The sequence below is a fragment of the Helianthus annuus genome, chromosome 7 (genome assembly GCF_002127325.2).
Source record: "Helianthus annuus cultivar XRQ/B chromosome 7, HanXRQr2.0-SUNRISE, whole genome shotgun sequence".
Lineage (NCBI taxonomy): Eukaryota > Viridiplantae > Streptophyta > Magnoliopsida > Asterales > Asteraceae > Helianthus > Helianthus annuus.
The window spans coordinates 79,774,629-79,793,668 of record NC_035439.2 but is presented as its reverse complement, the minus strand read 5'-3'; the positions used below and the strand labels follow the sequence as shown (position 1 = coordinate 79,793,668).

General features: G+C 36.0%; 2 protein-coding genes across 4 annotated transcripts; one reads left to right on the top strand and one right to left on the bottom strand.

Annotated features, from left to right (window-relative positions):
- Positions 1-580: 580 nt before the first annotated feature.
- Positions 581-7,296, bottom strand: LOC110867818 (dynamin-related protein 3A). Of its 3 annotated transcripts, none has more exons than XR_004863299.1 (20): positions 6,633-7,296; positions 5,796-6,078; positions 5,688-5,716; positions 5,515-5,616; positions 5,317-5,385; positions 5,157-5,216; positions 4,969-5,079; positions 4,193-4,241; positions 3,975-4,084; positions 3,794-3,886; positions 3,298-3,390; positions 3,074-3,211; positions 2,405-2,512; positions 2,211-2,309; positions 2,086-2,109; positions 1,857-2,005; positions 1,532-1,678; positions 1,395-1,447; positions 1,211-1,310; positions 581-965 (listed from the first exon to the last, which is right to left on the bottom strand). XR_004863299.1 is itself a non-coding variant. In XM_022116830.2 (20 exons), exons 1-20 carry the CDS (start codon positions 6,972-6,974, stop codon positions 761-763), a joined length of 2,361 nt encoding a protein of 786 aa, XP_021972522.1. In that variant the 5' UTR covers positions 6,975-7,288; the 3' UTR covers positions 581-760. The 3 variants fall into 3 exon arrangements, 2 of the variants coding, with proteins under 2 accessions (XP_021972522.1, XP_021972523.1); XM_022116830.2 differs by having other exon boundaries at positions 581-943; positions 2,086-2,128; positions 6,633-7,288; XM_022116831.2 differs by having other exon boundaries at positions 2,086-2,128; positions 6,633-7,284.
- A 1,779-nt stretch (positions 7,297-9,075) lies between these two features.
- LOC110867819 (kinesin-like protein KIN-14R) lies at positions 9,076-17,574 on the top strand. The gene is made up of 18 exons (XM_022116832.2): positions 9,076-9,404; positions 10,338-10,636; positions 10,726-10,897; positions 10,994-11,064; positions 11,176-11,359; positions 11,463-11,572; positions 13,017-13,116; positions 13,218-13,304; positions 13,389-13,565; positions 14,005-14,287; positions 14,364-14,528; positions 15,005-15,258; positions 15,339-15,502; positions 15,737-15,988; positions 16,483-16,548; positions 16,622-16,696; positions 16,787-16,855; positions 16,955-17,574. The coding sequence occupies exons 1-18, from the start codon at positions 9,215-9,217 to the stop codon at positions 17,411-17,413; spliced, it is 3,177 nt and encodes a 1,058-aa protein (XP_021972524.1). The 5' UTR covers positions 9,076-9,214; the 3' UTR covers positions 17,414-17,574.
- The last annotated feature ends 1,466 nt before the right edge of the window (positions 17,575-19,040 follow it).

The window sequence follows — 19,040 nt, the reverse complement described above, 5'->3', positions numbered from 1 at the left end:
CTCCTCCCTTATGCTGTAATCAAATATACATATGATTATAAAGTACTTACATGCAATCATCGCGATCCATTTTGGTGGTACAAGGAAGTCTGTGGGACTTTAGAAAACGAATTTGATTATGTTTAAGAGGCAGTGATTATGCAATTATTCTTTATCTAGACATCATATCATGCCTGGTTTCATGAATGTAGACATGCACATGCTTGTGTAAAGATATAGACATGTCTCTATAAACACACATATAGATATAGACACGTGCATATGTACACACATGAATATGTTTTTTAAAAGGCTAGTTTATACTTTACATTTGCATCTCATCCTTAAAAACCGTTTTTTTAAAACACGTGCACTACTGCAGTTTCAGCTTCCAAACAAAAAACGAAACTGTTTGCATAAGGCTACTCGGTGTGGGTAACTTTACAAAGTGCAATGATCAAGTACCACTATTGAAAAACCAAAGCTAGCTTTACAAAGGATTGGAATGAGACATGGACCAGTTACAAAATAAATGAAATCGAAATAGAAATGTGTACGGTAACTTGTAAAAAAACATTTTAAAGCCCGTTTGACCTACCAATTTAGGATTCAAATTTATTTGCATTGGATTTATTTTACAAACAAGTAAATTGAATGTCTACATATGGTGATCACTCACAAGTTTCCTATTTTCATAATCCATTGACCGAAAATTAATACATGATGTAGCCAAGCTCAAAGCCTATCTTGTCATTTCCATTAACAAAGTTTATCAGGCATTTCACGGTGGTGCAACTTGTCGATCGTCTACCATCTTAGGTCTTGATGTACGATTTTGTTTTAAATGATCCATACAGCCATTAGATGATTGAATCTTGTAGCTCAAAAATGCGCACAGAAAAAGTCCATTAACTTGAGAAATTGCTATGATCCTCCCACACACCCCGTTCGACTGTTGCAGCTTCTGTTGGTAACTCATCCAAGAGCTAGTCAAAGAAAAATAATAAAATGATATTGTACTAAATATGGTAATGAAAAGCCAAACTTAAAACGAGCATAACTTTTGATCCGTTAAATATGGACAAAAATGAGGTAACGCGCCTGGCATTGTGAAAAAACCGCTAAGATGAAGAAATTTGGCTTTGGAAGTTGGTGATTTATACTTTTGTGGTTCGGCTATGTGTCAAATGTCATTGCATTTATTTATCTAAAAAAACTTCAGCAAACTTACACGCGAGGCCTCTTGAAGAGCTATGAAAGTTTCTTCAGCATGCTTCCTCTTCATAGATACCTCCTCGGTTTCTTGTAGCAGCTTCTGAAAGAGACCCTCCCTGTCGAAGATTAAAGCTGATAAATTTCATTTCACTTAATTTAAAGTAAATTTAACAAACCAAGAGATCCGCCTCCTCGTTCACCTGTACAGACTCTCGATTAAAACATTACGTAGCTCTCTCTTTGTGCGGTTCACCTGGATACACAATCACTTAAATATAATGTATTAAAATAAAACATGAATTATCTACTATATATTAAAAGTGAAACTAAAGATCACCATAAAGTGCATGATTGCTTTGGGGACAGAATCTTGGATGTTCTTCCGTACGATGGTATAGTAAGATTCCAACAACAGTTTGGTAACCGTTGATGCCATGGCTTCATGCTCCGAGTGAATATCCGATGAATTCAACATTAATGGCGGCTGGCACCATTCATTTATCACACACAAAAAGCACAAGTCAAATTCCAAAACTTTTTAAGATAACAAGTAGGAATATTTTTCTGTTTTATAACTGGGCCCCACCAATACACTGCTAACCAGTGGGCCCCAGCTTACGCTAGATAGGTGACCTTTAAGGGGGTTAAGATAAAATGCAAACCTCTCTAAGATGTATTATAGAGGAAGCATGTTCCTTATGGTTCAGGGTTGCATGGTCTGAGTTGCTTCGGGAAATATTGATCGAAGGGTTGTGAACCTCCCTTGCACGGAAAAATGATGAAATGCTCCAATTTGAACCCCGCTCACTTCCTACAAAATTAAAAAAGAAAAAAAAATCAAATATAAGAAAAAAATGATTAAAAAAAATAACAATGAATGTGCATCTTTACCAGGTGATCCGTTCTTTTCAACATCTGCAACCGATCGAACTCCCTATTTGTGAGCAAGAACATAAAAAATAAAAGAAAAAGAATGATGCGTTGATGTAACTATGTTAGAAGGAAGATAAAAGAACCTGATCAGAAACTATTCCATTGGTATGAGATCTAGCTACAATAGCATTAGATATGCGATTGCTTCCAGAAACCGACACTGCATCCGAATCTACACCGTCCTGATACAAATGGTTGTGGGAGACCAAACATCGGTTTTATCAGTCTCATTTAACAACAAAATTAGACATAAATACTGACAGTTGGACAAGTATACCCTTGTCCTAGGTGAAGATAATCTATATGTTCTGAGTTGATTTGAAGCAACTTCCACTGCTTTATTTCCTCCGATGAATTTTGGATGTGATGTGTTTATAAAGTCAGTCTGCAATATGAAATAATACCATTATATGTTGTTTGTTGACATGATAAATGTGCCAAGCTGCTGGTTTTGAAAAGTTCGATTAAAATACTGGCGCTAAATGGTGTTTGCAGGTTGGAGTGTTGAACATGACTCGAACCCAAAATTTCCTACAAACCTAAAATCGTGCTTATCACAACATACATATTCGATGGTTGACATAAACATAACCAGTTACTATAAGAAAAAAGATTTCATATTTTTTTGGATATTAATACTCAAAAATTCCAAATTACATAAAAGAAAAATGTGCATAAAACAATTATGTTTAAACTGTAGGGCCTAACGTTCATTATCTTTATAATTTTTACATAAAATATATAGTCAGTTTAAATTACGACATAACACACATTTTATCAAAAAATTAATAAAAATAACACATGAATGGACCCATTTAGCTAAACATGTTCGCGGGTTCCACTAGGAACTGACATGAACCCATTTGGACCAAACCCAAACCTGCGAATTTTGTGTTAGGTTGTGTTTTCATCTTTTATTAGAAATTCAAACCCGTAACTTAAGTACCTCCATTTCAACTATGTGCCCGATCATTGTTTGCGAAGGTTCAAGACCTTCAAGTAAAAAGCTCCCAACAATCTCATTAATGCGCGTCTTGAGAAGAGGAAATCGTTGAAGTTCATGCACGAGACAATTGTTGCTCATCTGAAACATATTTAAAAGAATTAATGACCTCAAAACAAATGTCTTAAGTTAAAAAAAAAGGTCTCTTATGAAATAACATAACCAACCTTTACTAATTCATTATATACAAGTCTAGCACACTGAAGGCTAGGATCCAACAATCGAGCTATCTGCCTTCGGACCAGAACTTGAAATGGAACCTATAAATTGCAGAGAAAATGTAATTTTCCAACTTATGAAAATAAAAAAGAGAGTAACGTACACGGATGGTCCATGTGGTTTACCAAAATTTTGGATTTGGTCCCTAGCTTTTCAAAAGTACACGAATGGTCCCTGTGGTTTGCACTTTGTAACGCATTTGGTCCCCGGCCAGTAAATTAATGTTTCAGAATGTCCAAGTTAAAGACTAACTGTGTTACAAAGTGCAAACCACATGGAGCATCCATGTGACTTTTGGTAAAATTTGGGACTAAATGAGTCACAAAGTGCAAACCACAGGGACCATTCGTATACTTTTGAAAAGCTAAGGACCAAATCTAAAATTTTGTTAAACCACATGGATCATCTGTGTACTTTACTCTAAAAAGATAAAGAAATTCAAACCTCGGGCACGAACAACGCAGAGCTAGGACCAGTTGCATTGTAGATTGTTGTACGGATTTCTTCATCACTTAATCTCTCAAACGGGTCCACCTCCTACAATATAGATACAATAATGTGTAACATTTATATACTACAAGCATTCCTTAGGACTAAAGTAACGGTCAAGATTAAACAAGCATACCTCCAAACGGCTCACAAATATTGATTGAAATATATAATGAATCCGTGCACCACCGTACAGCTCAGATGTTAGGCGTTCTTCGTTTCTTCCATCCACCAGGGACACAAAAGCTGCAATAAAGATTTTTTTATTATGTATGTCTAAAAACATACAAACGTACCTGCCTACATACACACGCATGTATACGTACATAACAAATGATCAACAATATTTCTTACCGTTGGAGTAGTTCAGAAGAATGTTCAGAACCAATGATCCTTGGTCACGCTGGAAAACACATAAATAAGCAACCAAAGATTATAAGAAAAAGGCAAAATGATTTTTATAATCCCACCTTTTGGTAGTTGGCCAATAATAATTCCATCTTTATAAATCCCCACCGGTAGTCCCACCTTTAAAAAAAAATTATAGGGGACCTCCGTTAAAAAAACTTAACGGACTTAACCCCGTTAATTTTTTTTCCAAATTTCAAACTGATGTTTTGGGCTTTCGATCAGAACGAGGATACGAGTTGATTGATGTAAAACTTACCTCGAAACATGCTCCAAAGGACGAAACGGTGCTTCAATTCGGGTGTTTAAACTTCCAATTAACAAAAATCAAGCCGTTTGGAGCACTGTTTCAGGGTAAGTTTTACATCAATTGATTCGTATCCTCTTTCTGATCAAAAGACTTAAAACATCAGTTTGAAATTCGGAAAAAAAAACTTAAACGGGGTTAAGTTCTTTTAACGGAGGTCTAGTGGGATTTTTTTTTTTTTTTTAAGATGGGACTGCCAATGGGGATTTTTGAAGGTGGGATTATTAAAATCTAATTTCCCTAAAAAAAATACCAAGATGGTGGCCTTTTCTTTTTGTAACAAATATGTATATATACAAGTTAATTTTCAAGAGGGAGCTTTAAGAAGGCTTGAACTTGATAGGTTTCGGATGACATGCCCCGAATTGGTCAAGTCAATGTAAGAATATGATATAAACTCATGCAGACAACTTACTTCTTGTGGCATGTGCCCATAAGAGGAATGCTCCTTGGCAGCAATTGCGAGTTTTGACCGGACGCTAGTCTTCAAATCTGGAAGCCTTTTGAAGATGTATTGTACAAAAATCTGACAAGAACAACCATTACACTCGAGCAACAACAAAAAAAAAATATGTACATAGTGAAGTCAGTAAAGATTTATACCTGATTCAGCTTCTTGGCCAATTGAGGAATGCCGCAGCAATCTGAAACATCGTTATATACCTGTGATGTCATCAGAAAACAGTGAGTTAGTAGCATGATATAGAACTATATATATATTGTATACGTGTATGTGTGCATAAACTAAAGGTTTAGGGAGTACTGGATGACTCTGGAAGAAAGCCTCCTCAGACGCAAGTGCATCTTGTATTCCCGTATTGAGCTCAATATCCTATGAAACATGATACGAATGGAAAAAATAGCTCAGAAAAACTTAAAAGAATTTAATAATAAAAGTACAAGAGATGTATGTAGCTTGTAGCATCTGGCCCCTCATACCAACCAATACTGTCAGTTTTACCTCTTGACAGCGATTGACAACACCAATATAACCAAGTCGAAGAGGAATTTTTTTTCCAAGCAAAAGATCGCAAGCATCCGTACCTCTATCCATGATATCCAGCTGCACTTACAAAGAACATGATATTTGCAAAGAGTAAAGAGCACGGAATGAGAATTTAACCCTTATGGTACCTTTGTAATTACGCCAATAGTCCGATTACCTGAAAACAAGGGGCATGTAAGAGTAAGACCTTCAAGAACTAAACCGTAATATCATTTTACTGTGTTTGATCTTCTTACCGTCAGGATCAGCAATGCCTGCAATGTGAAGTGCGTCTGAATTCGCTATATCTGAATTTGCGGGAGTAACGGCTACTATCAGACAATGTGGCTTCTTGATGTAAGACAATATCATTTTACGGATTTGTGCCTCGACATCCGGCGGCTGGTCACCAACCGGAACTTTGGTCATTCCAGGAAGATCAACTAATGTCATGTCCAGAACTCTGGTTGAATAGATTTTAAGACAAATCTCTTTGTTTGAAACTCTTTTGTTATCTCCAGCTTCCCTCTCAGTTTCAGCCTTCAAAACACATAATTCATGAACTGAATAAAAAATTGTTTTGGGCAACTATACTGATAGTTAATTCACATTAAAACGTCATAATACAAACAAACAAACAAACAAACGTACCCAGTAGAATCCCACTCATATAGAGTATGGTATCCAGATAACATACGAGGTGACAACATAAAACTACTCATATAAAATATAGTATCCAGATAACATACGGGGTGACAATAAAAAACGACTCATATAAATTATAGTATCCACATAACGTAAAGTAGGGCTGGCAATAGATATCTATATAAGACACGATTAGACCTATCTACTGAAAAAGTAGACAACCTGATTTTTTTACAATTTAAAAATAAATATAATTATGAGGTTAGGATCCATCATTTCTTCTTCTTCTTCGTACATAAAACGTAAAACTGTGTTATAAACATGAGATATAAAGTAGTTAAACGAGTTGTATTCATGTTTAATACTTGTGTTGCAGGCGTCGTTATAGATCTGTTAAACCCGATAAAAACGAACGATTTGCAAGCTTGCATATCAAAATCTAAGGGTACCTGAATTTCTGCACGAATCCGAGAGAAATCAAACCACTTCCTCCCCGGACAATGTTGAAACTCCCCGTATTCGGCAGCCTCATCATCGGTCCGTACTAACTGCAACCGAAGGGGACGACGGGTGCATATATCCGCCCCCCTGGGCAAGAAATCACGTCCGACCAGCGCTTCTAACACACTCGACTTCCCGCTGCTTTGGCTGCCAACAAAAGCCAAATCCGGCAACTCTAATTCCCTATCACCATCATGGACCTTTTCGAGTACAAGTCGAAGCTTGTTCACTAGTGGGATCACGGTGGAACCGAGTGGAGGTTGTATGGGCGAGTGGTGGTTGTTTTCCATGATAAGTTTACGGGGGATCGGATAGATTTATTTGGAGGGATTATATATGTATATGGGGTGGCTTGTTGATTAAGAAACAAGGGTTTCTTGGAGGAGGGGTTGAATGAACTAAACCGTTGAGAGTGGTGGTTATGACCGTTATTTATCGCCGGATAGGTCCCGCGAAACCCAACGACCGCTAATTGAATGAGGGATTTTTGTCCTCATCACATCACAATGGGTTAACGACAAAACGAATAAGGAATGTGATACGATCAACAAGTGGTACCAACTAGGGCATTTGAAACGATTCTTAAAGTATGTTAGTTTCTCTGTGTAATTTTTATCTCATAGTGATACATTGGGTTTTTATTTGTTTTTTTGGACAAGGTTCTGTGTAATTTTCAGCGGATAACTGTAGGAACAACTTAGTACACGATTTGTTAATATAGGGGGTAGGGCCGCCATGACTCTTCAGTCACTCTTCACTTACAATTTTCAATCAAGTTTCGCTATGTCATCAAGTATCATTCCTTCACTAGTGATAGATTTTAGTGAAAATGTCATCACTTGTGATGAAATTCTTTCACGCACAACCTTTGTTTTTTGTTTTTAAATTACAAATTAACAATAAAAACACTACAATTATAAATTATAAATTTCATTTAAATACATATATTCTTACTTTCAATATTCCAAACAAAAAGAATAAAACCCCTTCTCCTTCTTCAAGTCATCCTCTTCATCTTTTTCACCTTCATCCTCTTTTGATAATAACACAATGTATAGAAACCTTAGTAAAAAATGTAAGGACCAAAACCCAATTGAAAGACGCAATGATCACAACCTTTAACACAATACAAAGAAAACCCAATAAAAGTGAAAATTTTTATTTTATTTTTATATAGTAATATTGTACTCATATTAAAGATAAAAAACGCTTATTATTATGGTGATTTTTTTAAAACAAGTGTCATATGAAAAAGTTATGGACGTTTTAAATTTGATTGGGGAATTGGCATGTGCCTTGCATGTGGAGAGACAAAGTCGATATATGTAGGATTCCTTTTATGCTCTTCTGTTATTTTCTTTTCGTTAAAACTAATCTCAACCCTCCAAATCTAAGATTAATGGATTGGAATTCTTCTTACCCTTCTTATTTATGTTATCCTTTGTATTTAATTATGGGTGAGCAAAAGGAAAAACCCGACCCTACCCGACCCGAGAACCGATCAAATATAAAATACAGAACCAATTCACTACCCTAAATATAGGGTCGGTTCCGGTCCATAGGTCAAAGTCGGGTTTCACCATGAAAAGAACCGAGAACCAACCTGACCCGACCCGATTTTATATGAAAAATTGGAACCGATCTAAATACCTAGATACTTGGGTTCGGGTCGGGTTGGGTATATTTTCGGTTCGGTTCTCGGTTATTTCAATTTATAGATTAAAATAGGGTATAGTTTATATTTTCGAGAAATTGGATTTTAATAATTCTAACTTTGACCTATTAGTGATTAATTCAAACTCAGAAATTGTTTACATACCGTCCAACTTTTGAATGTATGTTTTTGATTTGGATTAGGATAGATGGATTGTCTTTGATGTTTAATCGTTGTATGTTTGTTGTTTTGTTTTCTTTTGTCTAGCTCCTTGTTAGCGGGGAGGTTTATCATGAAGTTTATCGTTAAACAAAAAAGTTAACCTCGTTAGGGGCTGTTTGTTTAACTTTTAATGAGACTCTTAATGGTCCAGACCTCTTATTGGTTCAACACTTAATGGTTTAGCCTGTTTGTTTCGCCAACAGATGTCTAAAGGATTCAGACATTTGTCTCTGAATGGTTAAGCATTATACTGAATCTAAATGATTAAGACCTCTTATTTGAATTGGTCAGACATTTGCCTCTAAACAGTTAAGTATTATACGGGCTCTTAATATTCATAACTTTGAGTTCAGACATCTTACTGGTTTACCACTTACCTATTCAGAAGTTGTCAAACATCCCCTTAGTTTTTTTGATAATGTGGGCTAATTATGTGACAAAATATGAATATTTTTTAAAATATTAATTGCAGGGACAATTATGTAACATTATTCATTCAAAATGAGTCAATAATAGAAGGGTTTCACAAATACACCAACGGTCATCTCCTCAACGGTCAAGATTGAAACTCTCACCCCCAAATTTTCAAAACCAAAAAATCAATCGATCGTTAACCCAAATCACCTTCTCTAGCAAAACCACACCCTAATTTCCATGGAGCAACTGCATGATTTCAAGATGAATGTTGACGGTGAAACCCTAATTGGTCCGGATGTTGTTTCGTATTCGGAGAAGAAGTTTGGTGGGGTTTCAACGGTGAATGATGAATGTTTGTTCGATTATATGGTTTGTGATTCGAGTTCAAGGTTGATTCCAAATGGGTTTGTGAAATCGAACTGTACAGGTTAGTATTTTGACTTTGTATAAGTGTCTAGATTGTGCAATTTCTGGTCTTTCGTAAACTTAATTGGGTTAGGATTGATTATAAATTTTTAGGCAAAAAAATGTTTTACATTTTGATTTTTTACATGGATTGAACCGGATCGGGCCCTAAATTAAGATTGACAACCGAAGCGAATATGCTTAGTCGGTCAGGTCCCATGTCGGGTTAGGACTGAATATGATTTTCTTAGGCTAAAATGTTAGACCAAACCTAAATCCACCCTCGAAATTAAGACCAACAACTAAACCGAATACGTTTAATCGGTCTTGTCCCCAGTCGGGTCAGGACCGAATATGAAATTTCTAGGCTAAAATGTTGGGAGCTGTTTGTTTACCTCTTAATGAGGCTCTTAATGATTCAGACCTCTTACTGGTTCAACACTTAATTCTTCAGACTATTTGTTTCACGAGCAGATGTCTGAATGGTTCAGACATTTGCCTCTGAATGGTTAAGCCTTATATAGAGTCTGAATGGTTAAGACCTCAAATCTGAATTGGTCAGACATTTGCCTATGAACGGTTAAGCATTATACAAGCTCCTAATGGTTCAGACCTCTTACTGGTTCAGTACTTAACCATTCAGATGTTGCCAAACGGCCCCTTAGACCGAAACCGAATTCACCCCCAAAATTCACACTGACTACCAAACCAAATATGCTTAATCGTTCTGGTCTCGGGTCAGTATTCGGGTTACTCAGTCCAACCCGAATCTTGCTCAGGCTTACATATGAGACCTCTGCGGGTGAATTAGTACTTTATATTGCCATAGGGATTCAACTTTTTTGGGATTTTGAACCCAAACCTTTTAAAAATAGCAGCTTATGTGATAAGCAAACAATAATTCTGTAAATTGTATTGATATTATTGATTACAAATCGTCTTCTTTTGGCATCAGATGAAGTTGTTCTGTTTGTGAACGCCGGAGCCCAAACCATAGTAGAACCTGATTCAACCATAAACTTGGTAGAGGATAAGTACTTTGATGGAGGCGACATATTTCAAACGAACGAGTGTATAACCGAGGGTGGTGATGTTTCATTCATTTACCACACAGCAAGAATAGGCGAGTTTCAGTACCGGTTTGACAATCTACCAGAGGGTGATTATTATGTTGACCTTCATTTTGTCGAGATGATAAACACATTCGGTCCTAAAGGCATGAGAGTGTTCAATGTATACTTGCAGGACGAGAAGGCAATCACAATTTCCCTTTTTAAATTCGCATAAAAAGTTACTACACAATTTAGTTTCTAGAATCTGAGTTTTGTTTTGTTTTTTAACAGATTCTTGTGGATTTTGACATCTTTTCTGTTGTCGGAGCCAATAGACCAGTGCAGTTAGTTGACTCGAGAGTCAAAGTCAAGATGGGTCAACCTATTGTGGTTAGGTTTGAAGGGATCACCGGTAGTCCTTTGATCAGTGGAATATGCATAAGACGGGCTCCTCATCTTCGTGGTATTTTAGTTCCTCTGTGAATCTAATTTATTATTGTAATGTGACAGGTGTCTTGACTTTGACTTTGACTTCTGTTCTGTTTTGACTTAATTACAGATGATGTTGTAAACCATGATTGTATAAAATGTCAAAACTGTGCTGCTGATATAGAAGTCCTCTCAGTTCAGGTATGATTATTATTATTATTATTTTTATTATTATTATTATTATTATTAATGCAATTATGAATTTATGATACTGAATCATGTTTAACGTTGTCGAATCATTTCATAATGAAGAAGAAAGTAATGCGAAAGAAATCGGTAGAGAAGTACGAGAAGAGGATACAAGAGTTGACTAGTCAATGCCAGCGTAAGACTGACGAATGTTATCAAGCTTGGATGTCTTTAACTGCAACAAATGAACAACTTCAGCAGGCGCGTATGGAACTTGACAATAAGTTGTTCCAGACATCCTCCCTTGGTACGTTTATGTACTCAAGCATTACATTTAACTTCGGTTCTAGAAAATATTTATATATGTCTTAGTAACACTTCTCTTAAAAATTCGTAATTTTTTTTATTAGACCGAAAGATGGAGAAACAATCCGAGATGCTTACGAACATATCAAGTAGATATGAACATGACAAGAAAGTTTGGGTTGCTGCCGTCAAGGAATTATCACATAGAATAATGGTAATTGATACAATTGTCAGTTTTGACCCGTTCTTCAAGAAACGGGTTGATTGGGGTAAAAAAAGTTTAGCTTATGGGTTCATTTAGGTCTGCTAAATTGATAGACTGGTCGTTTGTGACCCGCTCTTCAAGAAACGGGTTGATTTGGGTAAACACTGCTTAGGAGTTCATTTGGGTCTACTAATTTGATACAATAGGTCAATTTGGTCTACACAAATTACAATGGTCAAAATTAGGGGCGGCAATTCTTGACACAACCCGTTAACCCGACACGAAAAAAACAGGTTTGGGTCGACTAACACGACCCGTTTCGGGTTGACCCGTATTAAAAACGGGTCGGGTTCGGGTTGACTCGTATAAAAACGGGTTGACCCATTAACCCGTTTAACGATTTAGATAAAAAATCTTTTATATTTTTGTTTTTGTTTTTTCGGTTTCTATTTTACATGGTTAGTTATAATAATATTAATTTTAACACATTATATTATTTATTTATCATACTCATACTCATCATTAAACATGTCATCGATAACCCGCTTAAAACCGAACAACTCGTTTATAAATCGTCAACTTATATCACTCATTTAAAAATATGGGTTAAACGGGTCGGGTTGACCCGAATTAATATGGGTCGGGTTAGGGTTGAAATCTTTGACCTGAATAATAATATGGGTCGGGTTCGGGTTGAACATTTCAACCCACCAACCCGTAACCCGTCAACCCGCCAACCCATCAACTCGACACGATTGCCACCCCTAGTCAAAATGGGTCACTATTATAGACTTGCTAAACTAAAACGAGTGCAAATGGGTGACCTCCACTAGGGATGCAAACGAGCCGTGCCTGAGCTCGACGAGGCTCGAGCTCAATTAACTTATCAGAGCTCGATCTCGAGCGCGGCTTGGTTTGAGCTTTGTTTTCAAAGCTTGAGCTTGGCTCTTGGTAGTTTCTCAAGCTCGAGCTCGACTCGGGGTTGGCTGGTTTAATATATTAACAATATTAATTAATATATTAATAAAATAATATAAATAATAGAGTCGTTTAGGCTCTCGAGCTCGATAAGTGAAGCTCGGGCTCGTTTACTAAACAAGCTTATTTTTAGGTTCGGGCTCGGCTCGTTAACTTAAATAAGTTCGGCTCGGCTCGTTTACAAGACAACTTTAAATAAGGGGTAAATGTTATAAAATATTATAAAAACTAATATTACACTAAGGCTCGACGAGTCTGACGAGCTTAACATGCCAAGCTCGGGCTCGATAAATAAATGAGGCTCGGCTCGTTTCGAGCTTTTTCTCGAGCTGCTCTCGTGAGCTGCTCAGCTCGCTTGCACCCCTGGGCACCATCACCGTCACTGCCATCGTCTCCACCTACTGATTAAGACAAGTATTATTAACATTCTACTCAGATTATGTTTTATGTTTGTTTAACATGGCTCCATACTTAGGTTTTGAAACAAGACCACTCCCAGCTCGCTCTTCAGGCGCACCAATGTGCTAACTCAGTTCCCGATCTAAATAATATGGTTTCTGCAGTTCAAGCATTAGGTAAATCTCTGAAAAAGATATTTCTTTTGTTCAAGAACGCGTTTTTTTCTTGGCCCGTTTAGTCCTTTTAGTTAATTTTTTTATTGATTATCAACTTGCAGTTGCACAGTGTGAAGATCTAAAAATGAAGTACAATGAAGAACAAGCAAAGAGAAGAAAGCTTCATAATCAAGTTGAGGATGCAAAAGGTCTGCTAATTTTTATTTACATAACAATTAATTATCCAAACATTATATCATTGCATATTTATTGTTACTACCTGTAATTTTCAGGAAATATAAGGGTATTTTGTCGTTGTCGTCCACTAAGCAAAGCAGAATCTTCAACCGGGTGCTCAACGGTTGTAGACTTCGATGCAGCATCTAATGGTGAACTTGGGATTTTAAATAGCAGTTCCGTCAAAAAGACGTTCAGATTTGATAGAGTCTTCACACCTATTGACAATCAAGGTTTCTTTTTTATTAGTTACTGAGAAATTTTACCCCGCGCGTTTGCGGCATCAACACAGTACTGACGCTCGATGTAGTCATCAAAGGAAAAAAAGTAATTTTATTGAAATTTGAGGGCTGCATGAGAATTTTAGTAAAGTTTAGGGGTATAAATGAAAATGTAACAAACAGACAAAATAGTTTTGTATATAAAAAGATAAAAGAAAGAAGGAAGTAGTTATGTGGCAAGATATGGTTGGATAAAGTGATGAATAGTAGTATTTTGTGAGTGTAGCATAGATGCCTTTTACTATTTATAATAATAATAATAATAATAATAATAATAATAATAATAATAATAATAATAATAATAATAATAATAATCAGTATTTTCTTAACTGAATTTAATATTTTAATTGTATAAACTATGTTCTAATTATCCGTTTGTTATTATACACAGTTGATGTTTTTGCCCAAGCGTCACCATTGGTAACGTCGGTTTTGGATGGCTACAATGTATGCATATTTGTGTACGGACAAACGGGGACGGGGAAGACGTTTACGATGGAGGGTACAGAGGGAAACCGAGGGGTTAACTACCAAACACTCGAGGAGTTGTTCAAAATTGCAAAAGAAAGAAATGACACTTTCACATATGACATATCCGTTAGCGTGCTTGAAGTGTACAATGAACAAATAAGGGATCTGCTAACAACATCATCATCGTCGTCAACCTCCAAGAAGTAAATATCTATTTAATCATAATCACTTAGCTTCATGAACTAAGATATATAATATATATTTTTTTTGGAAATTTAGGTTGGAAATAAAGCAAGCTGGTGAAGGGGGGCTTCACAGTATTCCGGGGCTAGTTGAAGCAAAAGTTGAAAACATACAAGAAGTTTGGAATGTATTGCAAGCCGGAAGCAGCGCTCGTGCTGTGGGGTCAAATAATGTGAATGAACATAGCAGCCGCTCTCATTGGTAAATTTAAAAAAAAAAAAATCTACCTTTTTTTGAACGGAAAAATTTTCTACTTTTAACAAATGTGATTAGGATAAAGTACAGTATCCTAAACGGGTCGATTTGGTTTATGTTTATTTCAAATGGGTCAAATGGGTATATCATGAATATTGAAAGAGATTATAAGTCAAAAGTCACTAAAAAGTTTATTTTTGTAACATCCTAAACCATTTCACAAAAAAAAAAAAAAAAAAACTTATTATTATCATATTTGACACATTAATTATTCATCTGAAAAGCCAAAACTGCACAAAAACGGCTTTGAATTGACCCGACTGGTCAACCCGAGTCTGTTTTAAACCATTACCCAACCTGAATTTGTTTTGACCCGTTAGTTACCCAGCTTGCTCACCCGCTATCTACATTTATCATATAATATAATTTGTCTTATTATAGTTTATTTATCTTGTTTTTTTTTTCCTTTTATGTTTTTCTAGTATGCTATGTATTATAGTAAGAGCAAAGAATTTGTTAAACGGCGAGTGCACAAAGAGCAAGCTATGGCTTGTGGATTTAGCCGGAAGCGAGAGGCTTGCAAAGACAGACGCTCAAGGCGATCGCCTCAAGGAGGCCCAAAATATAAACCGATCTCTTTCCGCTCTCGGTGATGTAGTATCTGCTTTAGCAAATAAAAGCAGTCACATCCCATACCGGAACTCAAAGCTCACACATTTACTACAAGATTCATTAGGTACATTTAATTGTTGGTACCTATTTGTGCATATTTTTGTTAGAAAATATTAAAGTATGTTGCTTTGTTATTTCTTTTAGGTGGTGACTCGAAAACGTTAATGTTTGTGCAAATTAGTCCATCGGAACGTGACTTAAGTGAGACTTTAAGTTCATTAAACTTTGCAACGAGAGTTAGAGGGGTCGAGTTGGGTCCCGCTAGAAAGCAAATCGATACAGGCGAACTACAGAAAATGAAAATGATGGTATGTGTGACATGTTATTTATTTATATTATTATGAGTAAAGTACAAGGGATTTATCAAAATTTTGGATTTGGTCCTTAGCTTTCCAGAAGTACACGAATGGTCCCTGTGGTGTTTGCACTTTGTAACGCATTATTTAGTAAACCACATGCACCATCTGTGTACTTTACTCTATTATTATTATTATAAGTTCTCTTGAAGTAGTATTTGACTTTGGTTGACTGGTAACATGAAGCTTGATAAAGCAAAGCAAGAATTGCGTTTAAAAGATGAGTCGTTGAGGAAGTTAGAAGAGAGTTTACAGAATGTGGAAGGCAAGATCAAAGGTAAAGATCAAGTACATAAAAACCATATGGAGAAGATTAAAGAGCTTGAGAGCCGGATTGAATTCGAAAAAGGATTACACTCCCAGTTAGAGAAACAAGTTTCGGTTCTTTCGGATAAGTTGAGGGCGAAAGAGGAATCTAACAATGGGCTTCAACAAAAGGTAGTAATTTTCATCATTTGTGTTCAATATGATTGTCGTATGTAGGTGTGGTGTTCATAAACCGTTAGAAACCAACTGGACCTTCCAAACTGAAGCAAATTGTCCGGTTTGGGCACGACTTACGGTTTGAAAACGATGTTTTTAGTGGTTCAGTTCGCCAATCGGAACTTGGAACCGGCCGTCTACCTCTAATATATTTTTTTTTTTGGAATATATATTTTATGCAAATGTATGATATTCATAAACCATCTTTATCGTTTTCAAAAACTTAATACAAACTAACAATTTTAAAGAATAAATAAATAAAAGAACCGGTTCAAACCACCAAACTGAACCTCTTTGGCCGAGCGAACCAACCAGCCCGTTCGATTTGTTTGCCATTTTCTCAAAATCGTACAATTTGGCCCAAATTTTCGTCAAAACCAGCTGAACCAGACCATGTACACCCCTAATTACAATCCTACTGAAAACATATTTAAATGATATAATAAAAGGTCAAGGAGCTCGAGAACAAGCTTACGGAAGAAGAACAGTTGAGAGCTATAACACACCAACAGAAGGTATGAATTTTTCTTGAATATATGAATTTGATAGATTAAAAAGTCCTACTAAAACTTGGAGTTTTGAAAACAGGTCAGGGATCTTGAAGACAAACTGAAAGAGCAGGTCAAAGAGTCAAAGTCCTACACTTTGACCCTTCAAAACAAGGTCATAACAATTTAACCATAGCTTATGTTCATTCATATATATTATAACTCCACAATCTTACTAAACTATTTACAATTTATATCAATTCAGATTGAGGAACTTGAAAGGAAACTAAAAGAACAAGAACAAGATTCCGATTCAACCTCACTCCATCAAAAGGTCATGCTTTTTTTCAACCCTTTTATTTATTTACCTGTTATTATTTTTTTTTTTTTGTTTCTTATTATGCTAAGAGTCCAAGTATTTCTGAAAATACAGATTAATGAGCTTGAGGAGAAGCTTAAAGAGAAAGAAAGGCGAATGTCTATAAATTCGACAGTTGAAGATTCCTCTAGTTCCATGAAGTCATATTCCCATGAGGACCCCAAACATAACGACGGTTCAAGAGACAACAAGTTCATAAAAGAGGTCGAACAACATGTTTTAAGGAGTTCAAATCTAATGAACCGCCAAGTGGCTGCTGGATATAACCGGTCAAAGAAAAATGACTCTCTTGGTAGCGTAGGAGTGACAAGAAAGAGGTTGTCGAGAAATAGTGAAGTAGAGAACGTTGATAACAATGAGAGTAAGTCAAGGAGGTCAGACCCACCTAGACCACACCACAAGGGTCCGGCAAGAATGGCTAAACCAGTACCAGCAGGTCAGAGACCGGATAACCATAGTAGACCGAGTGGTCCAAATCAAGAGCGCGAGAACAAGAAAAGGACATGGGCTTGATCATGAACATAGTATGCATGCCAATCATATATTCGATAGATAGCGCGTTATAAACATAATATGCAAGCCAATTTGCATGCAATCCTTTTTACAGTAGTTGATAATAATCATAATATCATTCCATAGCGTTATAATATCTTAACCGTGTGTCTTGGGGTTTCGATACTTCTAGTTTTGAACGCTACTAGCTGATGCGAGTTTAATCTTCTTCCGAGACCAAATCAAACGGTATGGTTTATTGTGCATAACAACAATGCTAATAAGTAATAAACCATCATTTTTAAAAATTATTACACAAATGATTTTGAAAAAAAAGGGTTCAGTCTGTTCAAAACTCCAAGCCAAACCGTTTTTTGACGATCCGAGACCTAGGAGTGTGCATGGGTCGGTTTGGTTCGGTTTTTACTATTAACCATAACCATAACCATAACCAAACTTCGGTTACGGTTAATCGGTTATGGTTCGGTTTTGATTAATTTCGGTTAAGTAACCAAGCAAGGTTTGAAATAAATAGGGTTGTGCACGATTTGAACTTAGCTTGAGCCTATTTTATAAGATAACGGAGACTAAACTTTTTGGTTAAACTACCGATTTAGGGTTCTTTTTAATAAGGTAATTCTCAAACAAAAACAATTATGGTCATAACACCTTAGTTCTTTATCAAATAAATCACATCTACATCAAGATCATTTTGTTACTAACATATTTTTATCTTACTAAAAACCCTCTATATGGTTTTGTAAAACACAAATCCATTATGTAAAGTTAACATCACAAGTTCGGTTCGGTTTCGGTTATATCGGTTAACCAAAGCTTCATAACCATAACCGACTGAGCGGTTATACAAAGTTTCATAACCATAACCATTGGTTATATTGGTTATCGGTTATTAGTGGTTCGGTTATGTCGGTTATGGTTCGGTTATCGGTTATGGTGGTTAATTTGCTCACCCCTACCGAGATCCAAAACCTAAAGTTTAAACCAAACCGACCAAACCATGTATAGAGATGATTATTCAAATATAATTATATTACTAATTAGGGAAAACATTTACCCAATAGGTACCAACTTTTCCAAATGTCAGTTTAAAATGTGTGCTCTTTTTAAGTAACCCAACTTTCACGAGGGTGCAATTTGTTTTTTAAGAAGTAAAATGTTTGTAATCTGCGGGCCACATCTGCAGATATCTGTAGAAGAAGAGGTGTGGACCAAACCTTTGCAGTCTGCAAGAAGAAAACTGTTTGTTTTTTAATGTATGTTGTAACACCCTAATCGCGTAATACAACAACACGCGGCGAAAACATCGGGGAGTCACATTACAAATTGCTCACAACAACTGGTACTAAATTGTTTCATTATGTTAACATTGTTTTACAATACAAAGAATACATGAAATTGTATTTTGTTTAAAGAAGTCTAAGGCCCGGATGCGATCCTATTTTTTTGTTAGCTAAATTAATGACAAAAGGTTTGGTATTGCAATACTTTAATAACTACAAGAGTTGTCAATTGAAAATAGACTCTTTGAAACAAATAAATGGCAAAAAGAGTTTAGTATTGGAATACATTATCTTGATTATGAAACTTGTGGCAAAAGAGTTTTGTATATGGCAATATGATTATTACT

What these genes read in the sequence shown, in the direction of transcription:
- LOC110867818 (XM_022116830.2), bottom strand. Translation starts at nt 6,974, where the DNA reads ATGGAAAACAACCACCACTCGCCCATACAACCTCCACTCGGTTCCACC. An exon ending in TATCTTCACCTAGGACAAGG is followed by an intron (nt 2,310 to 2,404) that starts GTATACTTGTCC and finishes CATTTGTATCAG; the next exon opens with GACGGTGTAGATTCGGATGC. An exon ending in CTCTTCAAGAGGCCTCGCGT is followed by an intron (nt 944 to 1,210) that starts GTAAGTTTGCTG and finishes AGTTACCAACAG; the next exon opens with AAGCTGCAACAGTCGAACGG.
- LOC110867819 (XM_022116832.2), top strand. Translation starts at nt 9,215, where the DNA reads ATGGAGCAACTGCATGATTTCAAGATGAATGTTGACGGTGAAACCCTA. An exon ending in CACACCTATTGACAATCAAG is followed by an intron (nt 13,566 to 14,004) that starts GTTTCTTTTTTA and finishes TATTATACACAG; the next exon opens with TTGATGTTTTTGCCCAAGCG. An exon ending in TCGTCGTCAACCTCCAAGAA is followed by an intron (nt 14,288 to 14,363) that starts GTAAATATCTAT and finishes TTGGAAATTTAG; the next exon opens with GTTGGAAATAAAGCAAGCTG.